This window comes from Nipponia nippon, unplaced genomic scaffold, assembly GCF_047370975.1.
Source record: "Nipponia nippon isolate SJK-2023a ecotype South Korea unplaced genomic scaffold, ASM4737097v1 scaffold_1, whole genome shotgun sequence".
In the NCBI taxonomy this organism is placed as follows: domain Eukaryota; kingdom Metazoa; phylum Chordata; class Aves; order Pelecaniformes; family Threskiornithidae; genus Nipponia; species Nipponia nippon.
The window spans coordinates 152,792,153-152,811,960 of NW_028262290.1; the positions used below are offsets into that span (position 1 = coordinate 152,792,153).

Sequence of the window (19,808 nt, forward strand, 5' to 3'; positions counted from 1 at the left end):
CCCAGCTCCCTCTCCCGGGCACTGAAAACACATATTTCTGCAGCTCCGTGCTGGTTTGTGTTGTCAGCTCATGCGCAGGGTGCGTTTAAGTGAAATTGGGCCGGCATCGTGAGGCGGCCCCAGCGCATCTCTAACCTAACGCATATTTGCAGCTGTTCCCCGCTGCGTCAATCTGCAGAGACCCTCTTGCACATGCCCGGCCTCCACCTGTGCCGTACCGGTCACCGCAGGGTGTGCTGGGGACTCGGGACCCCGCCGGCTGGCCACAGCCCCGGCACTGTTCAGCAGACCTCATCTGGTCTCCTCCCTGCTCCAGTAGCTGATATTTGCACTAGCAGCAACGCTGCTCTTAGTGTTCGATTACCCAGGCCATCGGTAACGTTGAATTTGGAGGTTACATCAGGAGTTACGAAATCTTTCTTTTGCATTTCAGAGCAGAGCAGGATTGTTAGCCAGCGGGTTTTCTTTGCCTTATTCATCCGCACATACTTCAGCAGTGTATCTAGTGGGGTTTGTGCATCAAATCACTGAAAGCTGTGTAACAGCCACCTGCCCCAAGAGCAAAGAGAGAGCTGAACTGACACACCGAGCTCACGGCAGGCACTGTTAGAGACTTACGGTTATTTTATCAGTGTCAGAGGAGTTGAAACCTCTAAACCTGAATCATATAATTGCTGAAGGCAGGGAGAGTCAGAGGGGCACAGTACTTGAAGTGAAAATTACCATCGCCTACTTCTGAGCATCGCAATCTGGGACAGGAATCCCTGCAGATCGGAAAGAGGTGTCTAGGGGATGCTGCCACAAACCGCCACATGGAGCAGTAGTCAATATGTAAGTAATCATACCATTAAACAGTAAGTGAAAAAGTTTAAATCCTCCTGTCTGTCTTCGGTGTGGATAAACAACAGTATTACTGTGGGGGAATGCAGTTTAAACATGTCCTGAAGGACTCGTGCTGCTTTTCAAATATATGAAAGATGTTATAACCTTCCAAAGTTGTATATTTTTGCAGATAAAGAAATTTGATCATTGAAGGAAAGACTAATTGTCTAGATATACATAAACATGACATAACTTCATTTGTTGTGTACATGAGAGAATAGAGTTATATTCAGGAATGCAGGTATTGGGTAATTTATAGGATTGGTTTCCCAGAAATGAAAACACCATGGGCAAATTGAGTGGGTTAAAGTACTTAAACAATTGTTCTTTGAGATGTTTCCTAAGACTTTTTGGATGCCCTGAATATTTTTTCCCATGACGGGAAATGAAGGCAGCAAAAAGAGAAAACAGCAAAATGTAACAAACTGGGGGGAAAAAATAGGGAAACTGAAACAGTACCAGCAGTTAGAAGGCCCAATGCAGTTCACAAGGGAATATATCCATAAATATCTGTGGCCAGTTATAAGAACTAAGACAATTTTTAAATGTGTCAGGAACACAGTAATTGGTAGCAATTTTGTAGATTAGATTGAAATGGCGAAGTATCTGTCATAATGCAGAAGAGGCAAAAAGATTGAGCTAATAGTCCTGTTTTGCCTTTGCACGCTGTGTTCTTGCCTTGCCGTAGTAATGAAATTTCATTTCTATTATCGGTACTAAAAGAATTTTCAGTGGAAGCTATTTGATAACTTCAAGTAGGCAAAATCACTTTACCCAAGCGAACTCAAAGGTTTTGCTGAGGCAAAACTCGGTTGGCTGGAGACGTTTCTCAGGTCTGGCGAGAAGCTACCTTTGGAATGAAGCTTAAGAAGAATAACTCTAGAAATGCGAGGCCGTTCAGTCTGCCCTTGTCCTGGGCACAGCTGACGGGAAGGCTGAAGCGCTGTGCAAGTAGTGGGTAAGTAAACAGAGCATAGTCAGTAGTCCTGTTTCATGGAAAATGGACTGTCAAACTATTATTTAAAAAAAACCTAAAACAAATCGCATTATTAATAAGGATGGTAAAGAAAGACTTCTTACACACTTTTATGGGTAAGGCTACCAACATATTCTGTTGAATCACATTCAATGTATTTGCTGTATACTTTCTTGCATGTTATAGCCTCGACTGTGTCTCCGGAAGCTGTAATGTTTCTTGGCCTCCTCCAGTAGCACAAACCATGTAGGACTTGAGGAATCCCTCGCTTTTCCCATCAGGTCTCCAATAATCAGCTAGTGGGAGATGTCTACAGACAGCAGTGGGTTCTCAAGACCTTTGATAGCTAAAAGCTAAATAGCTGCTACCAATAAAAATAGCTGCTACGAGTACGAAGCCAACAATTACGTGTATCAGCAGTATCGGTCAGCAGCTCTGTGGCAGGCTGAACAGAAGAACGGGACAGGCTGCGTTTCCTCTCCCCCTGCCTAAACAAGACCTGAAGCAGGACCTAAATTGGCCTCCTTATCCATTTATGCCCTGCTTTACCTTCCTGGCAAAACCTCCTTATTGCTCTCCGCTTTGGCCCGAATGCGGCGTTCGACGCTGTACCTGCCGTGGGAGATGTCCCTGCCCCTGGACTGCACCGGGAGCTGGCTCCGGGGAGGCGAGCGCTGCCGGTGGGCTCCCAGCTGCCTGCCTTGGCGATGGGGTCCTGCAGGGAAATCCACTCGTGATGATTCCCATCGGTTCTCTTTTGCTCTCTAAAACATCAGAATAAATCCTGTAGGATCCATGTTATCCTTCTGGGGTTACAGTAAAAATTTTCAATGGCATAAATGAGATTTGGATATTGAACTTCTATTAATTTTATTAAGGACTGAGCCATCCAGCTGAAGTTTATGATGTTTTTTTTCTTTAAAACAAAAAATCCTGGTCGATACAATACATTGAGTATGAATACTATTGCAGTTTAACAGGGGAATTTCTTGTTTCCTGCCCAATGTGTTTCGAGCTTATTAAGGAGGATTGTTGAAAATGCTCTTAGGGAGAAAACAAAACAGCAACCATGGAAACTGTAGGCAACCAGCAAGGTAGGTGTGGGTTGTACAGCAAAGGTTCAAAGGGGGAAAATGCGAATCCTGAAATTATAATTTATTTTTTTTCCCAATGTTGTGGAGATGGGCCTAGCTACAGTTTGTTTAAAGTGCTTTTTACAAGGGCACTCTAAACTTTAATAAACAGACTATTAGCAGGTCACAGATTAAGGTCAAAACAAATCTTGTAAAATCAAGATGAGGTTCAAAAACTCATTTATCTATTGTCCTGTAAATTATATCCTATGGTTAGAGGTACATACATAACTTGTACATCCTGATATTGATGCAAGAAATCTACTTATTTTTTTCCCTAGTAAGTTGTGAGTAGCAACTGTGAGGAATATTGGATTTTTTTTCTTCATTATTCTTAAAACGCAGCTGAAGATCAAAGTCTCTCATTGTGAAAGAGTATGATAAAAGTACACATTCTTTTTAGACAGAAATACTCGTCTGGATAAGGGTTTTATTATGTACAGGATACAGCTTTTAGCAGGATTTAAAGTCATATTTTCAAGATGTAGATAAGCTTTAACAGAATGTACCTTTTGACTTCTGCACAGGAATGCATTTAACTTGAAAATGACATTTCTTCACGTGCAAAAAGAAATCCACGCTCGGTACTGCCTGCAGTGATTCCTGAGGTTTAAACTGGAGGTGACATAGAAGGAAAACCCATCACATTTCTCTTTTCGGCTCCCCACTTTCCTTTCTGTGTTAGTTTAGCCTTTTCCCCACGGTGCCGCGTGCTTGGTTTGAACGACCGCGCAGTTACGAGTCATCTGCCCGTAGTGAAAGAAAAAGCAGTGTCAGTGTTCAGTAACAGAGACACAACAGTATCGGTTTTGTTTCTTAAAATGATCAGCCATGAAATACAAGAAGGTGTAAAGGACTCTTATTTTAATGCCACAGCGGCTGCCTGTATGTTAAATCTGAGATGACAGATTTATTTGCTGACATCCAGAACCGACACAATAACCCCTTTTGTTGTGCATGTTGAAAACAGGGCTCTATGTGCTCTTCACAAACCTAGCAATGTTCATACTGCGAAGCGATAACATGTAAGTACTGATTTAAAATATAGTCAGCCAAAGGTACTGTTGCCATCCTGTTTATTGTGAAATCTATTTCCCAATTACTTAAGGCATTTTTCTTATTTAAACAATTCCCACAATACCAGCGCATCGCGCTTGCTTGCCTGCCTGACCATTGCTACGTTTGGACCCGCTTGAGTGAAGAACTCAGCCTCTCCTTAATGTCAGGTGTTGGGCACTAGTGGCACATGTGTTCACCAGCTTCATCATAAAATACAAGATGCCAAAACTTTCCAAACCTTCAGATTTGCTTTGAACTGTGCAAAAATGTAAGTGTAAAACTCGATGTCAAATGTTAAGTGCAAAATTTAAAAAAATAGGTGGAACCTCTCTTATACTAGATTTTTTTTTTTGAGTTACAGCAGAGGAAAGTTCAGTAATAATATCATGCATTTGTGTAGCTACCTATTTCGGTGGGAGTCAGCAGATATTAATAATGTGCTTTTGAAAATCCCATGGACTCACTTTGTACTTTTACTACTTAGTAAAATTAAATACTTTTGAAGAAATTGGCCCTGAGCTCCTGAACGAGAATTCACTTCCCATTACTTAATTTCCCTTCAGATCAGTCTTGAAATGTTTAAAGTTCTTGGCTGAATAGCTTTGAAGTCGCTGAACAAAGCCTGAAGCAGATCTGCTTTTACCATTTGTTGTCCTCTTAGAAGCAGGTTCCCTTTAGAAAGATGACCTTTCTGAACCTTCAAATATTTATAGTAAGGGGATCTGTTTGAGGCAAAGTAAGAGTTAACATAATCTAAATCCTTAGGAGCATGTGGTAAAACACAGTCTTTTTTTAGATTTACTAAATTAGCAGAGGAAGAGAGAGACAACAAGATATACGCGAGACACTATAGGCATCAGGCTTAAGTATCCGAGATGACTGAGCTAGTGTGGAAGTTATCAAGTACAAGTCCAACCAATACAAGCAGTTAAAAAAGAGCTGAATTCCACTGTTCCGGATGCCCTTGTGGACTGTTTCACACACACACGCATAGGCATTTATATATATTTGAGCATGTGTGTATGTGTCTCCTTCCTGGGAGTGGAAGGTAGACAGAAAGGGAAGGGGAAGACAGACACCTTCTTGGACGGTTTCCTAAAAGACCTTCTGACCAGCGCCGCTTCTGGGGACTCCTGGGTGAAGGCTGAGCAGTGGGGAGCAGGAGCATGTTGTTTAAGCTCCCCATTGAATAGTTCATGATGGAAAGCATTCACCGCTCCCCTGCCTCAGTGTATGTAGGCTCCTTGGCCCTAATTCCAGAGTTTTCATTTTCTTGCTGTCTCCATGTCTGTATAGCTACGATATAGCTGTTTTGAGGAGAGGCTACTTTTGAATGTATTCTGCCTGCAGTGATTATCCGAGTGGCAGACGGACAGAGGTCCTGGGGAATGCAAAGTGTGCAGCGCGGCGCGTGCCTGCGTAAAGCAAGGGGCTCCCACACTATGCTGGCTCCTTCGCTAGCTGTATGCTATAATGGGCTTTTACACACACTGGGAGATTACTTTGAAGATTGTCTGACATGTTTAAGTGCATGCATAGGCACTATGTATGTCTTTAAAAAAGCATTTGTTCTGGGCAGCTTTTCCTGCTGCCTGTTAGCTATTGTCTTTCACAGCTCGCTTGTTTTCCTCTTCTCACCCTTCCGCCGTATTTTACCAATTTTAAAAATAAGGTCATCGTGATTAATTGCCTTAATTTTAATGTTTACTGTTCCTTCTGAATAGATTATTTTTTTCCTGAATTTACAGATCACCTTCTGAAGAGCTAGATTTACTGCAAGAATGGTCACTATTACATCATTTTTGCTAACTAGAACAATTCTAAATAGATTTTAAAATTAGACTTTAAAATATTAGATATGCATCTGTGTTTTTTCTTTCTTAAATAATAATCTGCCAAAGAACCTGGACTGAAATGCCAGATCCCCTTCTGTATTAAGGAAGCTGCTATGCTGACCCATTTTGCCTTAATGTTAACGAAGTTGGTAGAGGGAGGTTGCTTTACTGTCAGGTGCTACGTAGGGTGCAATCTCCTGTAGTAACTCCCACTTCACTGCACTTACATGTCATTAGTGTAGGTGTGGACTGGGTAAGGCAGATGTGGTTGGGATTCGCTCTACCAGAGGAATGCCTCTAGCTTCTGGGGTTTTTTGGCTTGCGATAGAGACTGTGGCACCCTTCAGGTAACAGATTTGCTCCTGGATTGGAAAGCCCTGAAGTGGCTTCAAATTAACTGTACCGTACCTCTGGATGTCACTTTGAGCCAAGGTCTGGGAGAAGTGTCTTTGCTGGGCTTTGTGCCGAGTAACCCAGGTCTTAGCCTAGGGACGTGACGCAGGTCCGCAGGGAAATGCAGTTCCAGTAGTTCAGAAAGTTTCAGTGGGTCGCTCACAGTGACGGAGTCACACCTGTGAATTTTTGTAGGATCAAGCCCTGGATCTGTGGTAAGGGGTTAGAAATGCGGACAGCACTTGTGAATTTTAAAATAGATTTAATTGTGTCGTCTTATGTTTCATTGTTGGTCTCCAAAAGTTTTCCAGTGGCTTTTAGGACCCCTTCTAAAATCAGATGTAATGAGATACCGCTGGATTTCAAAGTTTAGCTTTACCCAAAACCATGTCTGTGTTTTCTACCCATCTCTCCTATTTAACTAGAATTCAGTGCAAGTTCACAGATTTGAAAACTGAACTTTATTACAGCCAGGTTTTCTGTGAGATTCGAGTACTGGAGCGTGTAGGGAGGGATCGGGCTGTGCACCACGTGCCCGTCCTCTGATGTGGAAGATGGGGCCATGCCAACTGGTGGCACTGTGGAGCTGGAGTCCCTCTGCTACTATATCCATGTCTGTAATATTGCTCTCCCTATTTACTTACAGTATTTACAGACAAACAGGGAATACGGGGAACGGCTGAAGATTAATAATAAACAAGGAGAACTGTATGCTCAGTATCTTCAGATACAGCATTTCCAGATGGGAACCCTGGCCTGAAAGATGGTGCTGAGTTAAGGGATGAAGAAACTACAGTCGATGTTTTTGCACAGACCGAACACTTTGTAACGACCACCTCAGCCCGTAGCCCAAAGCTGGACTGACGAGAGGGACTTGTAGAGAAGAGACGGCCAGTGGGCTGTGGTTTTGTCCTTCTACAGACACATTGGTGCTTCAAAGGCAGTTTTTGTCACTGCAGTGCCTTCGAGGGCTGTGCAATGTTTACGTTCCCTGCCTCTCTTTGACCAAACTGCTCTGGATCATAGCTGAAAGAGGCCTCTAGGTGCAATAAATTCAAGTTGGCTCTGAGGGATCCTGGATGGCTAGACAGACTGTGTCTCTTCCCAATCTGAACTTGTGAAGAGGACACACCACCAAAAGGAGAAGTGTTGGATTGAAGTAAGATACGAGCTGTCTGGAAAAGCTAAAATAAAAACAGCTAAAGTTGTCTGGAAAAGCTAAAATAGAATTTAGGCTTTCTGATGTAAATCCAGCCCTATGTTAGGCTCATAAGTTAGGCTAAGGTGAGTCCGAAGGGTAATGTTGCTTGCTTTCTTTTTGAAGAAAATGGGCCATCCTACCTCAGCACATCCATGCTGGAAGATCAGATGTTGTCGCCTGGCGTAGTCCTGCAGGCAACAGTTTGGGGGCTTAAATCCCTAGCTGTGATCCTTATTTCACGAATGGTAGAGGTCTCACAGCAACGATGAGCAAGAATATTTTAACTGGCAATATTGACAGAGACAATTTATAGTCTATTGTGTGGATGCAGCTGCTGAGCATTCATACCCTGCCACCATCTTGGCATTCCTGACTATTTTTGACAAAGGATGTTTAACGAGGAATACCTCAGCATAATTTATATCTTGGCCATTTGCATCTTTTCTCTGTTCCCTTCCTCCAGCTTTCCTCCCTTCTCATACTTCTGCTCACACACACACGTCTCTGGGGAAAAAAAAAAAAAAAAAAGCATGTTGGGGGAAAATGAAGATAAAACCATCATCACACACCATAAATACAACTCAGTAACGGAAGGAATAGTTGTTTGGAAAATATTTTACGTAAACCAATTCTGAAACCAGGAAAACTCCTGTATTCACTACTGCAGTTAATCCTTTTATGCAGTTAATGAATATAGAGTTCTGCCGTGTTTTTAAGTGCCATCCTTTCAAACTCCGCTTTTAGGGTTTCCTTAGGACGGGGCTCATTACAGAAAGGATGCTCAGTGTGTTCTGCTGGGCACTGTACACCCTGTGAGCAGAGAGCTGGGGAGAAATGGTCTTTGTACAGTTACATTTTACTTTATTAAATGATTAGTTTTACCTTTTTTCCAGGTAAGACATGTTCAGTCATAGAGCTTAGCCTAGCCACGCTGACCATAAGCAACTCAGGCAGTATCAGCAGACAGCTCCCCATCTGAGCCGACTCACCGTGCTCCCCCAGCAACAGAGCCGTGGGTTGAAGCACGTGAGCAGGGTTGCAGTGACCAGCCCGTGCCCGCAGTGACCAGCCCGTGCCCGCAGTGACCAGCCCGTGCCCGGGCTGCGGCAGCCCTCAGGTTGTCATGACATCACTTTTCTCCCTTGCTAGGCAGACTCCTTTTTCTGCTGTTTTTCTAGTTACTGCTACGATTTCCTGACAATAAGTGTCCATATTATGTTTTTCCCTATTACAGCACAGACTAAAAAGGACAGAGTAACATCCCATAAGTAGCTGAACAGTGGGTGGAAAACGGTAGTAGATTATTTTCCCAAAGAAAATTGCTTACAGTAGAGGTGAGGAAAGTAAAACTGAGTCTTATTTCTATCCATGCTTTTTTCCTGGGGTGCAGCACAGCCACACAATGTCAAAGGCATGCTGTGCAATTGCACCTAGCAGTCAAGGAGCGTGCACCCCACGGGGCATCCTGCTCCGAGGAGACCTCTCGCTCCGTCATTGCTGCAGAGGCTTGCTGGGCTTTCAGGCTGCTGGGCAATCAGCCCTGGGATCTTTCGAGTGATGTCCAGAGTACCAAGCAGTTCAGGTGGAAGGAACTGATATAAATCAAAAGTAAGTGACTTGTGGCATCTTGAAAACCAGCCTCCATTATTTTAATTTTTATTTTTTCTTTTTATTTCATTTCATTATTTTATTTTTTTAAATGCTTCCCGTTTTTCATCATGCCTGCAGGGAGGCTCAGCCCGCTGCCTGGCTCAGCACACAGGAGAAAATCTGGTGCGGCAGTGATTGACAAGGCCATGATGTCCTGTCAGGGAAGCTGTGTTTTAGAAATGAAATTGCTTTGGGAAATTGCAATGGGATAGCTTCCAGTGAACTAAACTGGAAGTGCCTTTCAAACATAGGGATGCTCATCCTTTTCCTTCTACTATCCATCTGCAGTTCTCCTGGGGAGACAGAGAGGTCTCTGTTATTTCCCGGTCTATGCTTTCCTTCCCTCTCTCCCCTCTCCCTCTCTTTCACCACTGAAATATCTCAGCAATGCCAGGAGGCTGGTATGCCCCGGGAGGGTAAGAATAGTCTACAATGGCAGAGATCATTCCTGTTGTTGTTTGTCTACTTGCAGTTGTCTGGACAGAGGAGCCACACAAGAGGTAGGAGCAATTGGATCTGAGAGGCTAGAGCTGTTGCAAGACAAACTGTTAAAGCCTTAAGAAGATTCATTCCAACATCCAAAATTAACAGCCCTGTTCAAATAATCAAAATCCTTCATCAATATGTTGTTGTGGACAGGTTTCTTATTTCCATCCTTGACCCTTACCAAAAATTCCTTCCTTTTTTTTTTTAAATTTTTCCCTGCCTAGGTCTAATCGCCTTTGGAAATGACAAAACCGTTTGGACATCAGGAGCTGGAGGTGTTGTGAGCCTGTTCAAACATGGAGCGCTGGGACTCGCTGGGATTTTTGATTGTCACGCTCAACTACAATGTGACTATTGTAGGTAAGTACTTTAAACCAGCTCTCTTCCTTCTTTTGCTGCTCCATATCCTGAAGCCACCCAAGTGTCCTACTGATAATCAATTTTAATTTCTAGCAATGCCTCTGTGATCCTTACAATTAGAAGTTTTTATTTAGATACGTGATATGAGTGGTTAATGTATTTCTTTTTTTTTGTTAAACAGATTCCTACTCCCTCTCTGATAGATATTTTTCTGAGCTTTATGTAAAATATTCCAGCAAGGTTTTCAAATTTGGCTGCTCTTGGTGCTGGAGCTTGCAGCCAGCTCTAGCGGCTGTTGTAGGTATCGTGGTGAAAACACACAGAAGTAATGCTTTATTTATACCACATAGAGTGAGTGGTAGAATGTATGCAATAGCTTTAGTGATGAATTAAGAAGTTTAAAGAAGGGAAAAAAGCCTCTCTCTCTTGCAGGAAGAAGTTTGTGGTTTATTACCATTGTGGTTAATTACCATTGCTTTTCATTCTTTATTTTTATAGGCCAACAAAGTTCACGTGCATTTAAAAAAAATACAGTTGTTTTTTCCTCAGCTAACAGTTGCCTGAGTGCTTCTTTTTTTTTTTTCCCCTTCCTATTTAACAAAGACACTGTTCCTTTTTCATGGGCTACTCTGGGCAAAGTGTGAGCCAGAGAAAAACTTTCAAGGGCCTTTCAAAGACCCTTCGCCTCTGGTGGCGGGCAGTTGCGGTAGTCTGTGCTGTGCGTGGCGGGGAGTACCCGACTAAGCCGCGGGGGACTGGTGAAGGGGCTTGTTCTGGTGTGTTTAATCAAGATGGAGTCATTAGGGAACGTGATGTGTGGAGGGGTTATCTCTAAAATGTATGTCATACTAAACTACTTCCTAAGGAGCCATTGATTTTTCTTAAGCGGCACTCCCTATTGTACATGTTCTAATTAAAAACTGATAGTGAAATAGCATGTAGTATTTTGAGCTTAATTAACTGATGGGCTTCAAACACTTTGAGGTCCTCACAGGGAAAAAATGCCACCTAAGTATGAAACATCGCTTGCTAAAGATGACTGATTCTGTGCAGCTGCTGTTTTCTATTAACCCACACTATGTTGAAAAGAGTAACAGTACAGCCTGTCACCAAAAGGCAGCAGGCTGAAAACACAGCAAAACCACCACTAAAGGTCAGGTGATTAAAGATAAAAGGGAAAGGCCTCAATTTATTTATGGTTAGATAATATATTATTTTGCCAGGAGCAGCAGGTTTCTCTGATGATCTCTCATATAGCTTATATATCCTTAACCTTTTTCCAGCTTAAGTTCTCCCTCTTCGCAGTGCAGTTTTACTGCTCTAGCCCATAATCCGCCTACTAGCCACAAACGGGTTACACGGGGCGTTCGAACTGTGTGTTCAGTACAATGATAGGTATCATACAATGTTGCAGAAATATTTGAATATTTAAAATTCACACCAACTACAGGGAAATAGCTTTATGAGTAATAGAAAAGAATGTTGTTCAAGACAATACCTGTAAATAATCATAGATTTTATAGAAAAAATGCTTTGGGATCTAGATTTTTAAAAAGCCTTTAGAATGTATATTGGCGCTGTTTCAAAGACTGCCTTTAAAACCTTGTGTGCATGTGAGATGTGCAATCACTATTAATGACTCGAGGTTTTCAGTGCATTTCTCAACTATTACCTCCATATAACATGCTTCTCTTTACTCACGGAGTCTTGCTGTTTGTCTGTTTCTGGTTACAACTGGTTTCTTAACCATTCCTTAAAGCACAGAATTAATCTTAGCAGTCTTTTCTGTTTTGTTTTTTGTTTTTTTTTTCTTTTTGTTCCTAAGTGTTTTTTTCTTTTCTCTTTTCTTGGCATGTTTTAAAAATATGTGCAATTAAAGCAGGGGATTATTAAATTAAATTATTTTTTCAAAACCATATAGGGAACTAATGACAGGATTCAAAAGGAAACTTGAGAAATTCAAGTGCTAAATTTAACTTCAGATGTTGAATTTTTCCATGTATTTGTACAGAATACATTTTTTATTTTTTACAATATAACAGTATATCTTTAGGCCTTCCTATCCTGCCCAGGAAAAGGATTTAATTTTTCTTTTCTTCTTTTTCTTTTTTTTTTTTTTTAATAAATAACTTTTTGTCAGTAATACAGCAGTATGTGTAACTTCACAAAAAACTTTTAATAAAAACCTACCCCATCCACAAGCCCTCCAAAAAACTATCATAAACAATACAGCCTCATTCAAAAGATCTGATACGTAGAGTACCAATGCCTGATCTTTCACTGCTGTTGGTGTAGTGGAATAAGGATAAGGCCTGATCTTTTCCATCAAAGTGCATAAGACCAAGCCCTACCTAAAGCAATCATATGAAAGAATTCAGGGAAAGATGAAGCAAGCAATGTATGAAAATGCCAAACTTGTAAGGCTTCCCTTGGTGTTGGTACCAAGACAGAAGGGAGCTTTTGGTCTGAATGGAAAGAGCAGCTGTGCACCGAGGTGAACGAAGGTTGGAAGCCACGATCAAGATGGGGCAATGAAAGCAGCAGCAGAGAGACATGACCGGGGTACACATGTGCACACACAAATGTACATTTGTAGAACATTTTGCATAAGTTTGCTAATAGCACCTGTTAACTAGCTCGCTGGTAAATACCAGTCTAGACACAAGAGAGAGATTTTGTTGGCTATAGTAAACTTTACATACAATTTCACTGCCAAGACCAAGAACAAATACGATGTCATGGAACAATCTTTTGTATCTAGAAGAGTTTCATGCTCTTTTAGCTGATCTATATTATTGAAATAGGACAAAACGCAGGTGCAGAGGTATGAAACCAACAGCAAGGAAGAACTGTAAGTGAAATGGGATTATTCACTAAATTGTAAACTCTTTTCATCAGATTTGGACACGTTCAGAGTGTTTTCGTTAGGCTGAGGTTTCAGTTGGCATGGCTTATTGTATGTCAGGCTCCTCCACGGTTGAGTCTAGATGAAGGTTACGGAATGTGTCAGCTAACACATTGTCACATGAGTTTCAGTCAAAACAAAGCCAAAGAAAGAGGAGCTTTTAAGAGGGGAGACTGATTACAGAGGCTATTTCAACCGTCTTGCATACAGAGAGAGCATCACTACATTACCTGCCTCCCTTTCCTTCTCAGTGCTCTGACTCCTTTTCTTACCTTTTCTTCTCTTCTAGGAAAGATCTGGCTAATGTTAATAATTCTGCTGCGAATGGCAGTGGTAGTGTTAGCAGGCTATCCACTCTACCAAGACGAGCAGGAGCGCTTCGTCTGCAACACCCTCCAACCAGGATGCTCCAATGTTTGCTATGACTTGTTCTCTCCTGTATCTCACTTTAGGTTCTGGCTCATTCAAACTGTGTCTATCCTGCTGCCTTATACTGCCTTCAGCATTTACGTTTTGCACAAGGGAGCTATGTACATTGTAAGAACGCACTGCTTGGTGCATGGATGCAAAGGGCATAAGGACTTATCAAGTCCCAAAGACCTGAAGGAGCTCTGTAGAAGTGCTGTTGCCAATAGATTAGATTGTGGTGCAGACAACCTAAGTGTCCTTAATTTTTCTGGGGCATATACTGTTCATCTTTTGTTTAGGACACTACTTGAGGCTGCCTTTGCAGCTGTGCAATATTTTCTTTTTGGATTTTCTGTTCCTGAACGCTTTTCCTGCTACCATTCACCTTGTACAAGCACAGTTGATTGTTATATCTCCCGTCCCACTGAGAAATCCATCATGATGATTTTCATCTGGGGGGTCAGCAGTCTATCCTTTCTGCTTAGCCTTGCTGATCTTGTCTGTGCTCTCCAGAGAATGACAGCAAGAAATCAAAAGAACAAGCTGCTGGCAAACCTCCACGTAGAGAATGAGTGTATTTTAAATCTTCCCCCAGTACAGCATGGCAGTTCTCCTCCACCTCAAAATCAAGACTGTCCAGGATCAAAAAGCAGCCAGACCAGTGATGGCTCCTGCTCACCTCTCCCTGAAGAGGAAGAAGAGGCTGTTCTTCATCCTGAAGTGGTCTCTCAGCAAACTGCCAGCACTAACATTAACAGCAACAGCAACAAGCCCTGTATATCAGGAGATCTTGCTGAAGATGCCACTGAAGAACCCTTGTATGCCAGTGACCACCAAGGGACTACATGCAGGCAAGAGAGACCCAGGCTTCAGCAAGACTGCATTAAAGATACTGCCCTGACTTTGAGACCTCAGATCAAGTCTCACCTTGGAGTTTCTTCCTCTGTAGTTCAGAGCAAGCTTTTAGGATACTACCCTTCAGCTGAGTTAAAAAACCCTGATGCACAATCAAATTATAGCAGTTCTAGTTGCTTGAGGTCAAAAAAGTCAGAATGGGTATAGAGCCGGTGAACACTACCCTATGACCCTGGCAGGACAAATCATTGCGTCACTGAGGAGGTTTCAGATAGTTTCAGCTGGATCCCTCGGCTGCGGTTATGCTGCAGAGACGTTCTACTATGCTGTGTTCCTCCATTGAAGAGGAAGCAAAAACCTCAGATAAGAGTTTGAAGGAGATTACATTAAGGAAACTGTTCTTTGGAAAATGTAACATCTTTATGTTTTTCTGAATGCAAGTAACTTTAAAAAGCTGTGGACTGTCACTGATGTGACTGACCTGATTTTCCAGGAGTATGTGTGAAGACTTGTTTACCCTAACCTAGTTTTATTGCAAAAGATTGAGCTTAGGAAAGGCGTGACTTTTAAACACAATTGTACATTGTCCTCTGTCAGAAGGTTAATTTCTCTCCTCATACTAAATTCTCAAAGCCCACTCTAAGAAAGGATATTCAAGCAAGAAGAGCAGACAGTGAATAAAATAAAAATACATGTTTTGTAGTAAAGTGTTAATGTGTAAAAAACTCCTGGATCTTACTGGTTGAAGGCTATACCTATCCTAGTTAGCAACGCCATGGCAATACCTTTCTTTGAGGTCAGCTGGCACAGTCTGACCGTGCCCGAGTTATCCAACTCCAGTAGCCTCCAAAGCAGGGTGGCTGCATCCAGATTAGCTGTTGGGAACAGTCCCGTGCTCAAGAGTTGCTCAGGAGACGACTAGGAGATGTGAGCCAGAAGGGTGTCAGGGAGTGCTCCAGCAGCTTGGCAGTGCAGGGGACCGAGCTCCAGCGCCCATGCCCTGGCACTACCGACCGTGCACTAGGGTAGGTGTACTACACGTTTACAAGGTGTTACCTGTCTCAATCTGAAATAGTCACGCTAGGCTCTTGATTTCAGTAGGGGGGATGAGTCACCTGACCTGTTTTAGGCATCTCTGAAGGTAAGATGAGTCACTTTCTAGATAAACCTATTTCTCCCACAATGTGATTATCTCAGACCTGGGCTTAGGGAAAATGGCTTCTACCCTGAAGGAAGGATATAGTGGTGATGTCTATATCGAAGTGCTCACCCTCTTTGTCTGACAGGCTTCTAGTGCTAATAATTTGAAAACATGTCTAAATTGAGTGAATCACAGAAGATTTTATTACTGTCATGCTTTGTGCTTTCCTCCAATGTTAATTCTGTTGCATTTACATAAGCGTGGTCCAGCACTGAAGCACAGCAATGCGTGAGCTGAATTTTCTTTTAACTACAAGTCAGTGGGGGTTGAAGGTTGCATATACCTGCAGATCATCAGTGGGAGTGGATGTGGAGGAGCAGGTACTCAGAGAAATGTACTGGTGGTAGTGTCTTACAAAACAGATTATTCAGAGGGTGGCAAGAGCTGGTATTTGTAGACGCTGCTTGGAGCTGGAGTACCTCCCTCTCCATTTAGACCCATGCAAAGGAGAGAATAGGCACAGATCCAGTCTTGCTCTTACTCTGTCATATAACAAGTTTCTGTAATGACTTAATGGCTGGCTCCTCTGCGCAGAACACCAAGGGACAACAGCTTTCACATCATTCTTTTTCTCTCCTGTGAGTGCAGGAGTCTTTAAGACAGTTTGGCTCGTAATGTCTGTGTATCATTTCTCACATATGCAAGGGAAAGACTAGCACTTAATTATCCCACATCTTCTGCATCCCCTCAAAAATTAGGTAGCTTAATAGATGGACAGAACTGCTCTTTGGGTTGGGAGGCAGAATTTACTTCTGCCTGCGAAGTACTTTGGGATCCTGAGGTATGCTACAGAGGTTTTTCAATTACTGCCTTCTAAGTAAAGTTTCCCTCTCTGTTAGCTGTGTTTGTTTCTTTTATCATGCGTGCTTGTTGTATGATTTGTCATTTCCAGGGTAGGAGCAGCATTAATTATTAAACTTATCATAGGCAGAAAAACATTAAATATTTAAACTTCTCATCCTCCAAAGCCTCTTTACCAGGGTCTGCGCTGATTACGCATACCATGACAAAACACTGCAACAATGAAACCTTTTATGATTCATTGCATCTTCTCAGCTGCGAGAAGGAATGCAAGGAACAAATGTGGATTCAGTCTATCCTGTACATCCCGCAGCGTGAGATATAAATAGGGTAGGATAAATAATAAATGCGTTGTGGCTGGACACAGTTTGCTTTTTTGTGTCTCTAGCTAGACGTCTTTTAATGGCTAAGGAGTCTCATTTCAAATCAGAAAGATCCTGTTTGTGTCTGAAATGGAAAATGAAATTAGTGTTCTTCCTTATTCTGTTTGCAGTTTCTTGTTGTGAGATTGTGGCCTTTGGTTTGTGTCACTCAGCTGCAGACCTGGCTGCTTTTAGGACTTGTGGACCCTTTGACTCATAATTCAGAGTCAGTGTAACAAGCTCTTCATGTGTTTATAAAAACTGCGTACTAAAAGAGCAGGATTTGTATGGGCTTTTCACTGGGGAGTGAATAGAAGCTTCTGGCATCAACAACGTGCTCCTAAGGGAATGTCTCCGAGTCTCTTCTAACAACTATTTCCAAGTCATGTTCATTAATTACAAAGACATGCTTTTACAAACTGGGTGGATCTCCTAGCAAGGGAAGACCAAGGGAAAATGTGCAAGTGTGCTTGAACTATTCTGAGCTTCCACAGCTCAAGCAAATGAGAAGAGACCGTTGGCAGGGGCATCTGCAATGGGGAGGAAGAAACAGGAAAGAAGATCTGTTTGAAAGAACAAAGAGGATCACCTCTAATTTCTCCTTATATTCAATATCACTGAATGTTAAGGTACTGTGAAGATGTCTAGATGTCCTAGAAAGAGTAAGTAAGAGAAGTAATAGATGTGGAGCAAGGAAGCAACAAGATTTTCTGCTGTTTAAGCAAAGATTTAGTCTTTTAAGTTTGTGAATTGGTTTCGTAAGTCCTTCCAGAACATATTTAATGCTCAGAAAAACATTACAAAAACCGCTTGTTAACATTTGCCGGCGCATCTTTAAATCTTTTCTTAACCCATCTACTTCAGAAAAGCATTTCTGAAGATGTGTTGAAAACACGATACTCCTAATCCTGCCCTCAGGAAGCTTCGTCTTGTGTTCAGATAAGGCTGCCCCAGCCGCAGCGCAGGTACCACTTGCACCCTGAGGTGGGGTTACGGACCAGTACATAAGCTACATCCAGCCTCGTGTGGTACTGAACATGAGACTATACAGAAAGGAATTGAGCTCCCTGGAAGTAAGAGTTGGAACTGGTCAGGAAATCTGTCATAAAATAGCTTTCACATGGGAAATAAAATTTTTATTGGAAAATTACAAAATGCCTAAAAACCTGTTGTTTTCTTAGTACCTTCAACTGCATCATAGCACTTCTCTTGCTAAATAAGTATCTACAAGGCTGCTGGAGACCCAGAATTTCCATGTTTTCCATGCAGGAAAAATCAAGTATCACTGGGAGTTTCTGCAGTACCAGCATGATTTAAAGTGGAAAAAAATCAATTTTTTTACCCCTAAATAAGATGATAGATTTTTTAAAAAAAATTTCTAAACAGAAATTTTCAATTTCTTTTGTTTTGCTTTAGTTTGGAATGTTTTTATTAATACTGAAATAGAAGCCAAACCCCAAGTTTCAATTAGTTATAATCACTTTCTCCTCTTTCCTCACACTCTAGGTTGGGTCACTTTGATTTACTCTCATCAGCATAATGGAAAGCTGTGACTCTCTCTTCTCTTGTGAAATACACTGTAGACAGGTGTCTAGGGAATGCATAATTTCCCATTAGGAGCAGTTGTTCTCCATGAATCTCTCAGTTCAGACCAGAATAAGTATTAAATCTGAAGTTAACAATGTAGAGAGATCCTTAGTGTATTCTTTCAAGTTATTAAAATTATCTGCCCTTATGTGATACATCGTTATTGCAGTGATTATCTTTCTAGAAGGGATCATTAAACAGGATATTAATTGCACATTATTTTATTTTAATGTCATGATTACAATGGAGAACAGATAAATTATTACTGCTTGTAGTATTTTAGAATAATAAAGAAATGCATCTCCAAAAATAGGGGAGTAGTTGAAAAGGCTGTTCTTTAACTTCTGTCTTTTGTACTACTTTTAATAGCCTGATGTTCAGCTGATAGAGAAGTAATTTTACAATGTAATGCTCTTACATTGTAATTGAGTTGCTAAAATATTCTGCAAATTAGATGGTCTCTGTTCAAAGTCATAGCCTGAACTCTTGGCCTGTGATGCACAGCAAGGCCAATTCTGGAAAATGAGTTCACCAAGGCAGAAATCTGATCAGAAAGTGTGAAATCTATCTCTACAATTACAATTATCCGGCATCCATGTAGCTAGATTCCAATCAGAATCTGGTTCACTAGCTTTTGCCTTCTCCCACTTTCCCTTTTTATTTCTGCCTTTTGGGTTTGACAGGCAGGGTGTCCCAGGCCATCTCCACAAGTATGATTTATTTAGGGGAGTACACATACAGTGCTATGGCCAAGGACTGTTTTCTGATCCTGCACCATGTGCATGGAAATACCAGGAGATAGATAGCTGTCTCTAATTCAGGTTCTGCAGCTAACACTTTAGATTGAGCAGTGGATTAGCTTTGAAAAGCTTTCACTGGTGAACAATTTACTGAGTAAAGATGATGGCAGATTCTGAGCTTTTCTTTAGAAACTGAAGTTTATATATGGTGCCCTCGACAAAGATGGAGGATTTGGGGTCAGCAATCAGAAGTAAGTTCTTTCACTTCTGGCTTTCCTATGTGTATAACATTTGTTTTGCCTGTGAGACTTTAGGCACCACACACCAGAGTGTCTTTCGGGATTTTCTTTCACTGAACGTGTTACTTTTGGCAAAGAAATAACAATAATGGAAAGCAACAGAAGATTTTGACCTAGCACAATGAATTTTTGCTTTTCCTCTGTGATTTCCTGCCTTTTCCTAGTACTGAAAGTAGGCAATATATTTTTTTTTAAGAGAAACCAGGATAAGATGCTTTTAGAGCCCCACTAAGCTCGTTAAGCAATGCCTTCCTTGTCCTGACAAATTAGACACCCACTTAGACACCCACTCCTTCTGCTCATTTCTCTAGAAGTCAGCGTGAATGATTCTTACTTCTGACAGACCACATACAGTGCAATTAGCTCCTTCTTTCTGGTACCTGCTTTTTCCTAAAGCTCTGTGCTGTCCTTGAAGGCCTAGTGGAGATATTCAAAGGCAGGCAGATGGACAATTCATGTGCTACATTGGCTAACAAATCCAAGCTTTTTTTCTGCTTCAGCAAGCTTCTTTCTAAAGTGTTTTTCTGAGACATAAACATGAAATATCTGTAACACAGTTTACCAAATGTGACACATTGATAGATACCTGTTTGTACAGGTATCAGCAAAACATTTAGGCTGTTCACTTCTGTTGAAATGCTTGTTGATACCAGTGGGTGATATTTTTGTTGTGTG

At 41.6% G+C, this 19,808-nt stretch overlaps 1 protein-coding gene across 3 annotated transcripts; it reads left to right on the forward strand.

The window, feature by feature from the left end:
• Positions 1–461: 461 nt before the first annotated feature.
• Positions 462–14,814, forward strand: GJD4 (gap junction protein delta 4). Of its 3 annotated transcripts, none has more exons than XM_087762150.1 (3): positions 462–831; positions 9,840–9,975; positions 13,170–14,814. In XM_087762150.1, exons 2-3 carry the CDS (start codon positions 9,912–9,914, stop codon positions 14,348–14,350), a joined length of 1,245 nt encoding a protein of 414 aa, XP_087618276.1. In that variant the 5' UTR covers positions 462–831; positions 9,840–9,911; the 3' UTR covers positions 14,351–14,814. The 3 variants fall into 3 exon arrangements, with proteins under 3 accessions (XP_087618276.1, XP_087618350.1, XP_009474234.1); XM_087762224.1 differs by lacking the exon at positions 462–831 and adding an exon at positions 7,279–7,437; XM_009475959.2 differs by lacking the exon at positions 462–831 and having other exon boundaries at positions 9,652–9,975.
• The last annotated feature ends 4,994 nt before the right edge of the window (positions 14,815–19,808 follow it).

What these genes read in the sequence shown, in the direction of transcription:
- GJD4 (XM_087762150.1), top strand. Translation starts at nt 9,912, where the DNA reads ATGGAGCGCTGGGACTCGCTGGGATTTTTGATTGTCACGCTCAACTAC. An exon ending in CTACAATGTGACTATTGTAG is followed by an intron (nt 9,976 to 13,169) that starts GTAAGTACTTTA and finishes CTTCTCTTCTAG; the next exon opens with GAAAGATCTGGCTAATGTTA.